Here is an 18,414-nt window from a genome sequence, read left to right on the forward strand (position 1 = left end):
CCTGCTATTACTTCTCCATTATTGAGCAGACAAGGGAAAGGGTGTTAATTTAGGGGCTAATCCTATCATCAAGTCACACTCCAAATTCCCACAGACCTTAGTGGGAGCTGCACATATGCAAAGATGATAGGCCAAATATCCTTTTGGAAATTTTGAGGCCTGTGAGCCCCAAAGTTGTTACAGAACGGGTCTCATCTACAGGAATTGCAGCTGGTACCATATCACCAAACTTTCAGCTACACCTACCTACTTATTAATTCTGAAAGGCACTAAGATTTCATTGACATTATTATGTGCCAATGATGTGGTTCTCTGTAATGTGAAGTGCCATTTTCTCATGTTCATGTCAGTCACATCTTACAGATTTCCCAGATAAAAGATTCTATGATAAAGAAGGTATTTGCTGAACTATGAATTTAGAATTTTGAAAGATGTCCATTGCTTAATAGTATGAACATGTTTGTAACTCACCATCTATATCAAATGGCTTCATAAATAATATTCATGCAGCATTCAGTCATTGTGGTATCTAGGCAAGAATAACAAAATAGCACTCCAATTCCATTATTTAAAAATAAATAAGTTGAACAGGAATAACAAATGGAATAAAATAATGGGCTGAAAAGACGAATCCAAATGTAAAAATAATAAAGAAAAAATGTGTAGACAGTCTTTTTATTTTTAAAAAATATTTCTTAAATTCATGAAATACAGTGGAAAGTACAGCACAGGTACTGTAGCAAGTCAGTTTCTGAATAACATGCCAGTTATTTACACATATATATGTACAGAGTGCAGATAATTACTGAAACCACACTACAAAATAAACAAAAAGTTCAATATGATAATTTACTAGTAGTAACTTTTAAAATATATTTTACTTTTTTGTGTTATTGATTGCATATAAATTCCTGGTATTAAAATACACTATAATATCTAAGAATTCTATAAACTCTAGTACCTCCACAATAATCATCATAAATATGATTCAGAATTGAAATCACAAGTGTATGACCTGCCAAACCACTCTTATATTTGCTGTAATCCAAACTCTCAGAGTGTTGGGAGCATTCTGAACTCCTGACCACCAGTGTCAGAAGATTAATGCTGATTCCCAGTACAACTTTTGCAAGAAGCTCAGATGCAGAAGGATAAATAAAGTATCCAAGGAGGAAAGCACCATTTATAACAAAAAAGACAGACAAATAACCTATGAAATGCTGCCACATGCAGGACAACGAATACTATGTTGTTATCACCAATGGCTGGAAGGCAAAGGCACAGCAGCAGCTACTTGGATACCAATTATTATTCTGGTTAATAGCTTGGTCAACAGTCTCAATTTTGCATGAGCAATGTCTAGAAGGGCACTACAGCAGCAATCACCAGGGCTGTGTGAGCTGAAGGAAAATGACAGTGTGCTGTGTTTGATCTCTAGTGGGTGGGGTGATTTATGGGAGACCCTCTACTAGAGAAAACAAATAATGGAAACTCTAAAGATAATATTGGGCCACATCACACCTTCCATTTTTAGGCAGAACACCTATTGATTTCAAATGGGCACTTCCTTTTAAATATTTAGGAGCAGATCCTCAGCCAATGTAATCTTTGATGTCACTGGAACTATGACAGTTTACACAAGCTGGGGGATTTGTCTTATGATTGTATGATATGGTCCTTGATTAGGAGAGTCGTCTTCTTGTCCTTTACCCAAAAAGTGCATGAATTGCTGCTCTAACACAAGAAACTTTCAGACCAATGTGCTTTTTTGAGTTCACAATTTATTCTAATGAAATATTAGTAAGTAGAAAATAAAACAGGGCCCAGTGCACAAGTATACAAAGTATTTCTGTGTTACAATGCTTTTTTTTGCCCTTATAATTACCCTGTTCTGTCCTGCTTAAATTGGGAACTCTCACCGCCTGCTAGGATTCCTTTCCTAAAGGAAAATATAAAATGATTCCAATTATAGACAAAGAATAGAGAGTATCAAGGGGAAATGTACAAAAGAAATGGTACGTTACTTATTACTGTCAGGAATTAGTTCTGGTGAGTAATTCTGTGCATCATTTTCTGCAGAAATAATTCAACAATGCACTTGTAGGTTAGTTACATTATCATAAACAGCACCTGGGAGAAAGGATAAATTTCTCAGGACAGATAACTATAGTTTAATTTAAAAGCCATCTCACATAGTATTCAGAACTCCAAAATGTGGCAAGAACATTTTAATACTGATTTTGTAGAAATGACACTGAAAAATCATTTTTCATTCTGATCAGCATTAATAAAAAAGCTTGGATATAAAATACTAACGTACTTTATATATTTATCATACACTATAACAATCTTTCAACTCATTAATTTGAGTCAGTATGTTAGATTGCAATAAGTACCAAATGATTTAACAAAGAAAAATACACAGTTAACTATATAAACTGTATATATGGACACATGCCTTTCACATGACAGTCAGAATAGGCTACACAATGTGAACCTTATGCAGATACCTTTGCAAACAGTGGTCGCCTTGACAAGATTGCTACACCTTTTCTGGAAGGGTATTACAGAAGATGAACCACAACCTGCTTGAGCTTGAAGGGTGACTCCAGGGCTGCCCTTAAACAATAGCACAGGGACACTGTCAACCACATTTTTTAATCGATTAATTTTCTGACAAGACAGCCTTCAAATACTGTCTTTTAAAACAAACAAACAAATAATTTTTAAGCCCAAGCCCAAAAACACCTTGAGATGTCTGGTCCTCTTTTTATGGTTAGAAGAGTCTTTTGGGAAAGAGTGGGAGCATCATCACCAAACAAGCTCAGGTCCAACTCTTTCCTCCATTCCTGTCTCACATTGCTTCCTGTCTTTTCAGTTCCAGTTTTCCTGCTGTTGCTACTGGTGAACACCTTCTTGCAAAATGAGGGGCTGGGTGTGCACCATCAACACAACAGAGAAACTGATCGCACAGAAAGGGCTCACTTAATGCACCATGTAAGAGAGAGAGAGGAATAAAAAACCAAACAAATATCTTTAATCTCTTTCAGTTACTCATAGCAAACCACAGGTATAACATTTTCAGATGGAACTGTACATTTAAAGGTGGCCACGTCCCTTTAAAATTATATGCAGGCTGCAGAGTGGCTGATTCAGAGATTCCTAGATAGATACCCCATATCTATTCACCATACGCTACAGAGCAAGAGAAGGAGAAGGCTCACACAGCACATAGGCTTAAGGAAAAAATACTGATTTTCCTCTCTACTGCTCAATGTTCCATGACTGACAACTCACTCCAAAGAATCATTCAGCTCCATGGGATTAAAGAGGAGATGCACAAAAAGGGCCAGGTTGCGATTGCCCCTGATGGGGAAATCAGGTTGGGGAAAGATAGCTCAAATAAGCATTTTGTCCCAGCTCATTGCATCCCTGTGCAGAGGCCAGACAGTGTGTGTCTGGGACCTCCTCCACACTAGGGTCACTGTTCTGGTTGTTCTAGTCACCTGAGCAGGGCCCTGCCCCCCTCTCCATTCACTACCACCAGCAGCACACACAGTACCTCTCCCTGGGATGCTGAGGAGGGGCAAACCCCTTGTTACCCCACCACAGACAAAACGCAGGCAGCCAACAGTATGTTATGCTGCATGGGATGAGAAGTTGTAATTTCAGAGGTCGATTACACAAAGAAATCTCAGAGTTCTGACTCAGGGGAAGAGCCCATTGAAGTCAACCTGTGTTTTGCCTGATTTAAGGTCTGCAAGCTTTGACGTGCTGAGGAGTCTCCTCCTTACTTTTTTCCAGTGTTGTTCTCTGCAGAACAGCTGAACACAGACACAAGCAGGGTATTTGCCTCCACTGTCCAAAAGGAGCAGCATTGGAATTATCCTTCACAACCACCTACTGGGGAAATGCGCGTCATGACATGAGATGTCACCTACTTATAGTGAACTGAAAGAGAATGAAACTTCATAGTGAAGGAGAATGAACAGTCCAAATTATTGCGAGCCACTGAATTGCTGTAGTTATGGAGACCATGGTCTGTCATCCAGTGCCTGGTTTCAACCTGCCCCCTACTAGCCTGCATGAAGCTGACAGGGAACCTCCCTCTGTGTCATGCAAAGGACTCTAAAAGTCCCCCTGCTGAGCTCCATTTGGTGCTTTCATTAGTGCAGAGATGGCTCTTGCCACCAGCCTGAACTTCAACAATAGAATTACTTTGAAGAAAAGACTTGTTCTATTCAACTCCCACTGCGCTGTCCAGGAGACAGGTTCAGAAGCTGACAGAGATATGCTACTTTTGAAAAATTGCGTACAGTGGCTACAGATAGCCTACTACACCGGCAGGGAAAGTGCCAGAAAATTTGGAAGTGTTTAGTAGCTTGGCCAAGTTTTCAGCCCTGGGAAAAGCTCCTATTTAACCCATTAGAAAGCAGCATCCACTATTTTTGGTAAATAAAGGGTTAATATATTTAATAGAGCCAGTCAGAAAAATGCTGAGAAAAATGTTTTGTTGGAATATGCCAATGTGTCAAAATCAAAATGTTTCATGGAGACCATTTCCTTTCAACAAAGGTTTGCGGGAACCCTGCCTAGTGAGCTGCTGCGAAGACGGGGCTTCCAAAGGCTGCTGCTCCAGGACAGCCCACCAGGTGTGCTGCCTCAGAATTGGGGACCTCTGGGCTTCCAGGGTCTGTGGCTCCAGGACAGGCCACCAGGCAGCGTGCCAGGAAGCCGGGGTGCCAGGCCGTTTTGCAGAAAACGTCAAAATTTTGGGTTTTCATTCTGAATCGGAACAAAACCAAATTTAGAAATATCTAAATCGTCAGCACAATGGAATTACCTTGCTCCGTCCACATGTAGTATTTAATACTGTTATTGGAGAAAGAGTTGACAAGCAGGAGAGCTTGTGTGAGAAGTGACTGTTGCTGTAGCACTAACACCAATGAGCTTGAGACAAGAAGCTCCCATTGGAAGGAGATCAGCAGGAGAGACAGCATTTAGCCACACAGCTGAAAAGCAGGCAGAGAGGGGGAGAAAACATCATGGATTTTATCTGTTCTGATTTAAATAACAAAGATGGCAACAAACTTAGAATGATTAGGCACAAAGAGAAATATAGTTAGTTTTGAGTTTAAGGCTTTTGATAAGTAGTAAATTATATAGTTTAGAGCAAGTTTAGCTAGATATCTAAAATGATGTCCGATGATGTCATGCTGAGAAAAAGAGAGAAACAAAATGGAGGTGTTAAGAAACTGACCGATAGCAGAAAAGCAGACTGGGGTGAAATAAAATACCTGCTGGGAGGGTTCAGTGGGTAGGAAGGAGAAGCTGAAGAAGGTCCAAGTTTGAAGTAAACAAGTAGAGCTAATTCGCATATCTGACAGCTGATTGATTGAAAATGATATCACCCTGGGTGGGGAAGATGCTATGAATTGATATTAAGAAAGCAACCAATCAAAACGGGTCAGAACAGGTCAGAAAAATCATATATAAGGTAGAGAACTGGCAGGCTTGAGTCTGGGCGATCATGATCAGAGGAGGAGACCTTCGCAGCAAGAGAGCAGAAGAACAGCAGCAGCAGTGGCGACAATGGAACATATCAGCTTGACAGATCAGAAGGACCATAAGATGAAACAGAGGGATTTAATTAAGGAAAGATTTTTCCTTAAAATAAGGAATGTATGCGTATGATTGTAAATAAAGCTGGATGCTTATGCCTTAGTGATCTCCTACCCCACCCATTCTACGACTGCCTGATGTTAGTTAGTTTGTAGTAGTATTAAGTGTGTTATTGTAATGTTACTGTATACATATGTATAAGGAAATTGTATGTTATATTGTAATAAGTTTGATATTCTAATTGTATTAAGGCTTTATACATATGTATGCAGGATTTCTTTGTTATATGTTGCAATGCTATGTTTATTATGCTGTGCTGCAATTAAGTATTCATAGCAATGTAATATGTGCTAAGGCAATGTTGCATTGTGTTGTGAGTATTATATTGCAATTTTAGAGTTGTTCTGTTATATGTACTAGTATGTTGTATATAGTTTATAGTGTTTTGTATTGTTTTAAGGTGGCTTATTTCATGTTACATTGTGTTGATTTTTGAAAATCCAATTTATTAGAATTAGTATTTAATAAAGAGACACTTTTTTTTCAAAGAAATTATTGTCTGAGGCTTTGTCTACACTAGAAGAATTTGTCGACATAAGATACGTCGACTTTCAGCCACTGCTATAATTACAGCGGTGGCTGATGTCCACACTACTCTCCTTGGGTCGATGGGGTGTGTCCTCTCAGCTCCCTGTGGGCTGCCCCCCACCACCCTGGTCCTAGCCAGGAGCTGGTGCAGCTACGCGGGGACTTCTCCCCTCCCCGGTCCCAAAAATGACAGCCCCTCTTCTGATGTAAGGGGACACAGTGTATTCACTGACGCTGTGTTGCCCTAGCTCTGCCAACAAAAAGCCCTAAACCTCTTGTCAAAGTGGTTTTATTTTGTTGAAAAAATAGGGCAGTTTTGTTGGCAGGAGGGTGATTGCAGTGTATACGCCAGCACTGTTTTGTCAACGAAAGCTGACTTTTGTCGACAAAATTCTCTAGTGTAGACCAGGCCTGAATGTCAATGTTTTGAGCAGAGGGTTGTATCAATGATTTTGCTTTGAATAGTACATGCGGACTGGCCATGCACTTACTGCAGTACTACTGCAACAGTTCAGTAAAGAGTAATGCCCTGATTGAGCAAGTTGCTTAAGAATGTGTGTGATCTTATTGACCTCAATGTAGGTTTCTGAGACCCCAGTGTATTGACTCCCAAGAATGGATTCACCAAGTTAGCAGCTCTGCCAATTAACTGATTGGGGATGTCCAATTCAAGGGGAGTTTTGCCAAGAAGGTCTTCAAAAGTGGACTCTATGGTAGTTCTTTCAGGAAGCGGAGCATCTGCCTTGGACATATGCTCACTGTTTGATTCTTTTGCTTTTCGGATTTCTGTTCTTTGCTCTCTTTTTAGAGGATTGTTATTCTGTGATAAAGTGCCAGTGCCCTCACTGTTTATTAAAGCCTTTTATTAATGCAAGTCATTGTACTTTGACGGGCAAAATTACACAAAATGTAATGTTAGTAGTTACAAAACGAGTGCCTTTTAGTTCCAGCTGGAATGATCAATGGTTATTTGTAAATACCTATACCAAGCAGTTTTATCATCCTGTTTTGGATTTGTTGCCAAATTAGTTCAGTGAAATTCTGAGGAAATTGTATTTCAAACTTAACAAAATAACCAAAATTTATCTAATGTCAGATACTTTTTACAGCTCAAAAGAGCCTTTAGAATTCATAACTTCTGAACTAGACACTTCACAGGTCATTTGTCTTATACGCGGCGGAAAATCTGAAAAACAATTTGGGTATTTTAATGACATTGTGGGACTCAGCTATGTTTTATTTCAGGTTTCAGATTTATTTTCATTCTTTGTTGCTAACCTCACACATTTCCTCAACGTTTTAGTTTCAGTATTTCACTGTTTGGTGTGGCTGTGTTTTTGAGACAAGCCGAGAGTGCCTTAGGGAAGATGGGTGCTAAAAATATAATTTATTATTAATATTAATTATATTGATAAAACAAACTGATGAAAGAAAGGAGGAAATAAGATAAATCTGTACAATATTTGAATTAAAAATTGATTTTAAAAAGATCACATTTTGAAAGAGCACTTACTGCTTAATCAGTGTACAACCTAATTTGGTTATCAGTTATATAAATTACATACATTATTGCATCTGTATATTCTGATCTCATTGCATAACAAGAGGTTCAAAACTGCTTTTATGGCAGATTAACTTCTTCATTGAAATGACTGGGACCAGTCTCAGAATCAAGTGTTATAATGCAGAAACAGATCATCATAGAAATATTTCTTGCTTTATGAACAAATATATAAATTTTTACATGTAAAACAATATAATTGTTAAGAATCGTCAGAGTGCATTACCTATACATTTCACACTGGTTTGATCAATATGTCAGGTCCCAAATGATCTGCAGCTAAATACAACTTTTTCTGATTTTATTGCTGGAATGTTCAGTAAAAGAAGTATGCAACAAGCTTTTGTTACAAACATGGAAGTTATTTAAACAGAGTACCATCTTCAGTACAAAAACCTGTTAATTATTTCATTACATCCTGTTCCACATATAGGGAGCCACCTCCTTTGCCCTTGCAGAAACGAAGAAAATCTACCACTCGTTGCTAATGGGCTGATCCCCATATCTGTGTCAGATAAAATCATAGTGCTTATTATTTGTTACCATGGATACCATGAAGATACTGCTGTCTACTAAAGATTACTAGAGGAAGACAACATAATTCTCGGGAACTAGTCCTGTTTTGCCTTCATAAGTTGCTTTTAACCATCCTGGTTCCACTGACGGATACACTGCAAAAGAAAAAAAAAAAAATATATATATATATATATATATATATATAAAATTGCTGTAGTTAAATTTAATTCTTATCCCAGGCAACTACACGTTTGATTTAAAAAGCTCAACATCTTTACAAAAGATCAACATCAGACTGATGGAGACATAAAAACTAAGAAATAGAAGTGAAAATCTCTTGGCTTTTATCTCACGGATGCAGTTCCGTTTAAAGATTGTGTGTAAAGGAAGACTATCTAATGCATCTTACCGTTTGAAAATATCGCCCCCTGTGGGAAGGAGAGCTCATGACTGTGTTCTGCTTTACAGGAATACATGGCTTTGGCTTGTCTGAAAGATCAAAATATAAGTTTGTTACAAACAAGAAAAGGAGGGAGGGAACGAATTTAAAAATCTGAGAAGCAGAGCGGTCTGATGAGCATTGAGCTGGGAAATCCTGATAGGGTTCTAGATAAAACTCAGGAATCTATCTTGACTAACTCCAGCTGTGCAAATGATTTTGTAAGGTCTTGGGCAAGTCATTTAACTTTGTATTTCAGTTTTCCCAGCGCTAAGTAAATATCAAAATTTACTGGCAGCAAAGTAAGATGAGGATACATTTATTCAAGACATCCTGTGTTACGTAGAAGTACTGCAGTTTGTGATGCAACTAGAAATTATCAGTAGAACTTTCTTCCCAATCAGGATGTTAACTGAGTGACTTAATATACCATCTGTGGTAGATTTTAATTTTTCAGCATATTACTTTGTGTGTGCTACATAATTCCCCCTGACTTTCTTCCCATTAAATTAAATTAATGAACTCAAATTGTTATAATAATATGGACACAATTTGCATATGAAGGACCTCTCTGCTCTTTGTGTCACTGCTGCTGTTCAGCCATTCCTCTGCCTCCTCCACACCACTTTTGGAGTTCTGTGCACCCTGTAGGAATTAGGACGGAATGAACCTCCTGAAAGGGGATTCCAGAGAGAGTTTCAAAGACAGATAGTGGTTGTTCAAATTGTGGTGGAAATCTATGAGGCAGTTTAAGCCATCTGTCCAGATGATGAAAATATTATTGATGTATCTCATGGTGCATTTGTCCAGAAATTCTTCTTCAAGGTGGCCCACAAAAAGGTTGGCATATTGGGAAGCCATCCAAGTACCTATGGCTGTTGCCATGGTTTGGAGAAAATGTTTGTTGTTGAACGTAAAATTGTCATGGGGGAGAATAAAATGGATCAATTTGGTAATGTGTTCGGGGTGGGTATCTGAGGGTTGTCCATTGTCTTGTAAATATTTGAGGCAGGAAGCTATACTGTCATTGTGAGGGATGTTGATGTATAGGGAAGTGAAACCCATGCATTCTGAGGGAGGTTATTCATGTTGTGGAGTTTGTGGAGGAAGTCGGTTGTGTCCACGAGGAAGCTGGCTCTTTGTGTGGTGAGTGGTTTGAAGATGATTTCTATGAGTCCTGATATTACTTCCTGGCACTCTAACTCTTTGGAAACACTCCGACACTATCATCAACTTCCTGGACACCACAATCAGCTTCAATAATGGAGACAACCATAAATAAGAAACCTATGGATCACCATACCTACCTTTGTAGATGCAGTAACCACCCCAAACACACCAAAAAATCTGTTATCTACAGGTAGGCACTCAGATGCCAAGGAGAAAGTCTGGGATATGCACCTTAATACACTTAAAACTGCCTTCACCAAACAACAATACTCCATCAGAGAAGCAGATCACACCATGGAACAGGCCACCCAAATATCCTGAGAAAGCCTACTTTAATACAGAAATAAACGCCCCTGTGACCATAAACCCCTAGTTGTCATCTACCACCCCACACTGGACCTACAGGAGAAATCATTAAACACTTACAACCCATACTCGATGGGGATCCCATACTGAAAGAAATCTTTCCTGAACCCCCACCTCTGGACTTCAAACAACTCCTCTCCAAGCTCATCATCAGAAGCAAACTCCCCACAGACCAGGACACACCAACTGAAAGCAGCACCAGACCCTGCCAGATAAAACAGATGCAAAACCTGCAGACACATCACTACTGCTACAATGAACAACACACCCCACAACACACCTTTCAAGATCCCTGGATCTTACACATGCCTGTCATAACATCCAGTGTACTAAGTGCCCAATAATAACTCCAAAAATGAAAACAGACCATCACTATGCTTTTGAATGAACTCACACAGGAAAATGATAAAATACCCTGTCATCTGTGGGTGAACACTTTTCTCAAAGCGATCAGTCCACATCTGACCTATTAATCCTCATGCTAAAAGGAAAACTTGCACAACTCTTTCAAATGATGAGCCTAGAATCTTAAATTCATAACTCTACTAGATACTAGAAATCATAGACTGAACAGACACACTGGATTTATGGCTTATTACAACAATCTGTAATCCCCTAACCCCCTCTTTTTGTCCTATGACTGCAGAGATGTTAACAGGCCACTCTTCCTTGAATGTTCTTTAGAATATGTGCTAACTACTTATGCTAAACAATCTGTTCCACCTTATATTTAGCTGTAACGCTCTGAGTACCTTTCCCAGGCCTGAATACGAGCTCTGTGAGGCTCGAAAGTTTGTCTCTTGCACCTACAGAACTTGGTCCAATGATAGATTGTCTCTCCAACAAACTCCAGTCAGCACAGGCCTAGATCTTCAGAAGGCTCATACTTCACTTTTGGGTGTTCTCTTTTTTGAAAACTCTGACCATACCTCCTTTTGTGTGGTGGAAGTGGAAAGGAGGACAGCACACCACCCCAGATATCTCTGCCACTCATTTCTAGCAGGACAGAAAAAGCCGCAACTCATTCCCAAGAAAAATAGATCGTATCTTCCTGTTCATACTATTATTTGTATGACTTCGAAGAGCCAACTTTGACTGGTATTTCCAATGTTATATTATATATAATATAAGTACAAATATATAGTGAGAGTTCATAAGCTCTTCAGGTCAGGGACTAGCTAAACAGACAAGACAGACAAAGGAAGTTTTATTACTCCCTCTTACAGATGGAGAACTGATGCAAAAAGAGATTAGATAGCTTGTCTAAGGTCACACAGGAAGTCTGGAACCAAGCTGGAACGGAACCCTTATCTACAGAGTCCCAGTCTGGTGCCCTAACCAAAGACCAGCCCTCCTCTTTAATTTGATATGATAAAGAGCTTTATAACATTTATTGAAGTATGCTGACATGTTCATAGTTCTCACACAAACTATCTATTTCCCACATCACTTAACCATAAAACTATATATAATACATGAAACATAAAACCAACAGATAATATCCTGTATCCTGTACTGAATTTAAGAAACCACAGAGATGATTATAAACATATGGCTAATATACAGTATCCTCAGTATTCAGTAAGATTGTAAGCCATTATAGTCAGGCTGTGTTCTACACCAAGACTGAGGACTCAAATACTACAGTGATAAGAAGAAACTAAGAACACAGAGAGAAGAAATTGTGGTGTTTGAGTGTGTGGAGAACTAAGTTATTTAGCTTTCCTAGAGTCAGGATACGTTGATTTTTATTAGTACTACTGAAATGAGATAAGGGGAATAAATACAATTCCTTTCTTTAGAGAAATATACCAATTTCAGCTGAATGGAGGATGTTTATCTACAAAATTGAAATAAATCTGAGAAAAAAAAGGGTCTTGGTCTTGCATGCTCCAATTAATAGAAAGTTTGTAGAGACCAAAGTTTTACATCATTGCACCTATAAGATGAGTGAACGAAATGCAGTGATTAATTGGCTGCACAGCCAAATAAATACACTCAGGTATGAGCAAGTTGACTTGAATTAACCGTTTCTTCTAGTGACCTCCTCATTATCTTAATTTGTTGTTATGGTTCTTGACATATAGAATAATTATACCCCACTGACATCATGTACAAATAGAAGTGTGTGTGTAATAGCTCAGTCATAGGCATAATCAGAATATATTCCCATGATTTTTTGGTTAATTTTCAGGCTCTTGATTATTCCCTCAATCTCCACTCCCCTTTGTGATTATTAAGGTATCATTTTCCTATGACGGTATTGTCCAGCTACAAGTATTATCGAGCGTTCATGGCTCACGGCAATCTTATTGTGTGCAATTGCGCAGATAGACATTTTTTTCTTGTGGTGCTAATGCTTTCTTTCAACCAATGCTGCCATTGAAGAGGGTGTGAAAATAGCACTATCATCTATTGTGAAACTCTTAAGGTGACTAACATTATTTTGAAGGAGAGAGTTATTCAGGCTGCTCAGTGCATAGAAGAGTTCGGTAATGGCACCTACATCTCCTAAGAGCTCACTCTTTCCTTAACTTGAGTTGAATGGGTTACCTAGTGGAGAATACATTTGCTTTCCCGTCACAGAGTGGCTGGTCCCAGTAAATGAAGTAGATCAGCTCCCCTGTGCCACAGCAGGCACTCCCATTTGGCCAATGAAAAGGGTGGGCAGCATCTGGGAGATATCAAGGATCAGGGAGAGAGCTGGTAAGAGGAAGTCCTAGTAGGCCATAGCAGGCTAGTTCAGACAGGAAGGGCAGGTGAGCGCTGCCAAAGACCAGGGGCCTGGAGTGGTCCTGGAAGGAAGCAGAAAATGGTTCCTGGGAGACGGCTGCAGGCAGGAGAGAAGCAAGAGGGAGCTGCCTCCTGGCTCTAAGCTGGAGAGCCGCAGCCAAAGGCCAGACAGGGCTGAAAATCATTTGGATTATGTTGTTTTAATAAAACAAACCCAAGGAAGGGCAGTATTGAGACAAGAAAGCCTGACGTGAATTATTGGGCTACCTGACAGGGGAAACTGAGGCAAGTGTGCCTGTCATGCCATGGTCTGCCACAGGAGGGTGCTCCAGGCAGGGGCTGCCTTACGACACTCCCCATTTTCAGGCCTCGTTTTATATTTTTCCTGTATCCCTAATACTGTGTTTATAATGGTTGGCAAAACTTTTGGGTGATTATCTACATCTCAGCAGAACATCAAAATATTATTTTTTTGCATGTTTATTGCGTGTTACCAATAACGTACGAGGCATTTCAAACAAACCCCAGCCTCTCCAGGCTCATTATCAAAAGCAAGCTCTCCACAGACCAGGCCACAGATGCAAAATCTGCAGACGTATCTCCACTGCTACGATGATCAATAACCCCAACACCACACTTTTCAAGATCCATTGGCCTTCCACATGCCTATCACAACATGCGGTGTACCTCATCCAGCGCACTAACTGCCCCACGAACAACTATGGGGGTGAAAGAAGAAGAAGATTACTAGGAAGAGAGGGGATTCACCTAACGAAGAGAGGGAAGGGTATTTTTGCGGACAGGCTGGCTAACCTAGTGAGGAGGGCTTTAAACTAGGTTTGATGGGGGACGGAGACCTAAGCCCGAAGGTAAGTGGGGAAGTGGGACACCACAAGGAAGCAGAAGGAGGAGGATGCAGCAGGAGAGGCCTCCTGATTCACACTGAGAAAGTAGGGCAATCGGCTATTTATCTCAAGTGCCTATACACAAATGCAAGAAGCCTGGGAAACAAGCAGTAGGAATTGGAAGTCCTGGCACAGTCAGGAAACTATGACATGATTGGACTAACTGAGACTTGGTGGAGTAACTCACACAACTGGAGCACTGTCATGGATGGGTATAAACTGTTCAGGAAGGATAGGCAGGGGCGAAAGGGGGAGGAGTTGCACTGTATGTAAGAGAGCACTATGATTGCTCTGAGCTCCAGTATGAAACTGGAGATAAGCCAGTTGAGAGTCTGTGGGTTAAGCTTAGAAGCAAGAACAATAAGGGTGATATTGTGGTGGGTGTCTGTTACAGACCACCAGACCAGGAGGACGAGGTAGATGAGGCTTTCTTCAGTCAACTAGGGAAAGTTTCTAGTTCACAGGACCTGATTCTCATGGGGGACTTCAATCATCCTGACATCTGCTGGTGGAGCAATACAGCAGAACACAAACAATCCAGGAAGTTTTTGGATAGTGTTGCAGACAATTTCCTGGTGCAAGTGCTGGAGCAACTAGGGGCCGTGCTTCTCTTGACTTGCGGCTCACAAACAGGGAAGATTTGGTAGGGGAAGCAGAAGTGGGTGGCAACCTAGGCAGCAGTGACCATGAGATGGTTGAGTTCAGGATCCTGACAAAAGGAAGAAAGGAGAACAGCAGAATATGGACCATGGACTTCAGAAAAGCAGACAGACTCCCTCAGGGAGCTGATGGGCAGGATCCCCTGGGAATCTAATATGAGAGGGAAAGGAATCCAAGAGAACTGGCTGTATTTTAAAGAAACCTTACTGAGGGTACAGGAACAAACCATCCTGATGTGCAGAAAGAATAGCAAATATGGTAAGAGTCCAGCTTGGCTTAACAAAGAAGTCTTTGGTGAACTTAAACACAAAAAAGAAGCTTACAAGAAGTGTAATTGGAGTTGCAGCTACCAAGGGACCTGAAGGGGAACAAGAAGGGTTTCTACAGGTATATTACCAACAAGAGGAAAATTAGGGAAAGTGTGGGCCCCTTACAGAATGGGGGAGGCAACCTAGTGACAGAGGATGTGGAGAAAGCTGATGTACTCAATGCCTTTTTTGCCTCTGTCTTCACAGACAAGGTCAGCTCCCAGACTACTGCACTGGGCGGCACAGAATGGGAAGGAGGTGAACATCCCGCAATGCTGAAGGAACAGGTCTAAGATTATTTAGAAAGATTGGACATACACAAGTCCATGGGGCCAGATGCAATGCATTCAAGGGTGCTGAGGGAGTTGGCTGATGTGATTTCAGAGCCATTGGATATTATCTTTGAAAGCTCGTGGCAATTGGGGGGCAATTGGCAATTCCTGATGACTGGAAAAAAGCAAATATAGCGCCCAACTTCAAGAAAGGGAGGAAAGAGGATCCAGGGAACTACAGACTGGTCAGCCCCACCTCAATCCCTGGAAAAATCATAGAGCAGGTCCTCAAGGAATCTATTTTAAGGCACTTGGAAGACAGGAAAGTGATCAGGAACAGTCAACATGGATTCACAAAGGGAAAGTCATGCCTGACCAACCTGATTGCTTTCTATGAAGAGATGATTGGCTCTGTGGATGTGGGGAAAGTGGTGGATGTGATACCTTGACTTTAGCAAAGCTTTTGATACGGTCTCTCACAGTATTCTTATCAGCAAGTTAAGGAAGTATGGGTTGGATGAATGTACTATAAAATGGACAGAGAACTGGCTAGAGCATAGAGCTCATCGAGTAGTGATCAATGGCTCCGTGTCTAGCTGGCAGCCAGTGACAAGCGGAGTTCCCCAGGGGTCGGTGCTGGGGCCGGTTTTGTTCAACATCTTCATTAATGATCTAGAGGATGGGATAGATTGCACCCTCAGCAAGTTTGCAGATGACACTAAGCTAAGGGGAGTGGTAGATACCCTGGAAGGTAGGGATAGGATACAGAAGGACCTAAACAAACTGGAGGATTGGGCCAAAAGAAATCTGAGGAGGTTCGACAAGGACAAGTGCAGAGTCCTGCACTTTAGACGGAAGAATCCCATACACAGCTACAGATTGGGGACCGATGAGCTAGGCAGCAGTTCTGCAGAAAAGGACCTGTGGGGTTACAGTGGATAAGGAGCTGGATATAAGTCAGCAGTGTGCCCTGGTTGCCAAGAAGGCTAATAGCATATTGGGCTGCATTAGTAGGAGCATTGATAGCAGATTGCGGGAAGTGATTATTCCCCTCTATTTGGCATCGGTGAGGCCGCATTTGGAGTATTGTGTCCAGTTTTGGGCCCCCCCACTACAAAAAGGATGTGGAGAAGTTGGAGAGAGTCCAGCGGAGGGCAACAAAAATGATTAAGAGGCTGGAGCACAAGATTTATGAGGAGAGACTGAGGGAACTAGGCTTGTTTAGTCTTCAGAAGAGAAGAATGAGGGGAGATTTGATAGCAGCCTTTAACTACCTGAAAGGTGGTTCCAGGGAGGATGGAGCTAGGCTGTTCTCAGTGTTGGCAGATGACAGAACAAGGAGCAACGGACTCAAATTGCAGTGAGGGAGATCTAGGTTGGACATTAAGAAAAAGTTTTTCACCAGGAGGGTGGTGAAGCACTGGAAGGGGTTACCTAGGGAGGTGGTGGAATCTCCATCTTTAGAGGTTTTTAAGCTGCGGCTTGACAAAATCCTCGCTGCGATTATTTAACTCAGGTTAGTCCTGCTCTGAGGGGGGGTTGGACTAGATGACCTCCTGAGATCCCTTCCAACTCTATGATTCTATGAAATCAGACAATCAGTATGCTCTCAAATGAACTCACACAGAAAAATGATAAAAGGCAGAAACACCACATCACAAAGCAAAACAGTGAGAGTCCTGAGACACCTTAAAGACTAACAAATTTATCTGGGCATAAGCTTTCGTGGGCAGAAACCCACTTCATCGGATTCACAAAGCAATCACTCTATATCTGCCCTCTCAGTTCTCATCCACAAAGGAAACCTTCACCGCCCCTTCAAAAGGCATGCCTGGGAGCTTAAATTCATAACTTTGCTATACACTAAAACTCATGGACTGAATAGAATAGAGACACTGGAATCATGGCTTATTACAACAATCTATAGCCCACAAATAAAACCCGCCACTCCCAAGCTGCCTTTTCCCTTCCTCCCTCCATTCCTTTCCCCACTGTGACTCGAGGGGTGCTAATAAGCACTTCATCTTGAATGGTCCCTTGAAATATGTGTTAACTACTTATGCTAACCTATCTGTTCCACCTTGTAATTACCTGTGACACTCTGAATAACCTTCCCAGACCTGAAGAAGAGCTGTGTGTGACTTGAAAGCTTGTCTCTCTCACCCACAGAAGTTGGTCTAATAAAAGATATTACCTCACCGACCTTGTCTCTCTAGGCACTTTACAAGCAGCCTGAAGTTTAGATTCCTGCTCTAAAGAATGTAGTCTAGATAGACAATGTACACATGAAAGAAAGGAATGGGATGCCACTGTTAGTGCCAGAGATTTTGTTTGGATTCTTTTGAAGTGTTATGGTTTGTATATGACCGTCAAACAACTGGTTAGGGCAGGCTTCTCTGCGGGAAGGACACAGGTTTACAGGCCTATGGAAGAGGTGGAACGTGAAGGAGAAGAGTGTGGAGGCACACGGGACTCCAGGTATATAAGGGCATGTGCAATAAAGCACCGAAGGAAAAGGAGGAGGATGACTGGATGGATGTGTTTAATTATATAGCAAGGAAGAGAACCAAAAGGGAATGTAAGTCCTCCACCCTCCCCTCGATATCATACTACCAACCCACACTGATTCAAATCCTGACCCTGTTCTCCAAGTATCCTGCTGCCAAACCAGATCAAATAATGATCACTACACCCATTTTCTTATTCCTAAGCTGTTCCCTCTCATGCAATTCTCGTAGCCTTTATGTTATGATGTTCACTCCAGTCAGTGGCGTCTCATTTACCTGAGTCCCCAAAAGTGCTGTGTGCCCCTAATGGAAAGCCAGAGAAGAGGAAACCCCCCATTTCTCAGACTTTAGCTCTTCAGGGCAGACTCTTTCTTTGTGTGTTATTGTATAACATCTATCACCATGGGGCCTCAATCCCTATTGGAGTTGCTGGGCAATACAGCAATATATGCATAAAGATATAATAACTATGCTGCTTCTCTGTCCTGGGTATTATACGTTAGTGACAGGAGATTAGATCCAGTGTGGAGCAAGGAGATATACCACAGCCTGAGAGCTGAGTGCTCGACCAGACTGATAGTCCTCTATCTTTAAAGCTAGGTTTGAGGGAAAGGGAAAAGTAGCAAGAATGAGAACGGGGAGGCAAAATGGAGCCAAGATTGGAATGTGCTCCTAAATTACTTGGGTGCTTTTTGAAAATGCCACCCCCATCGTGCAGATGACAACGTTTTGCTTCAAGTGGTAGAATCCTACAAATCACAATGTAT

At 41.1% G+C, this 18,414-nt stretch overlaps 1 protein-coding gene across 3 annotated transcripts in view; it reads right to left on the reverse strand.

Moving 5' to 3' along the window:
• Positions 1-666: 666 nt before the first annotated feature.
• Positions 667-18,414, reverse strand: part of ARHGAP42 (Rho GTPase activating protein 42) — a 272,863-nt gene continuing 255,115 nt past the window's right edge. For all 3 annotated transcript variants that reach the window (XM_067567915.1, XM_067567908.1, XM_067567923.1), the window contains exons 23-24: positions 8,697-8,776; positions 667-8,442 (exon numbers count right to left, since the gene is read on the reverse strand). In XM_067567915.1, the coding sequence (XP_067424016.1) occupies positions 8,354-8,442; positions 8,697-8,776 (169 nt within the window). In that variant the 3' untranslated portion in view covers positions 667-8,353. The remainder of the gene's footprint in view (positions 8,443-8,696; positions 8,777-18,414) is intronic.

The sequence above is a fragment of the Emydura macquarii genome, unplaced genomic scaffold (assembly GCF_026122565.2).
Source record: "Emydura macquarii macquarii isolate MOO-44397 ecotype Brisbane River unplaced genomic scaffold, CSIRO-AGI_Emac_v2 contig_318, whole genome shotgun sequence".
Taxonomy (NCBI): Eukaryota; Metazoa; Chordata; order Testudines; family Chelidae; genus Emydura; species Emydura macquarii.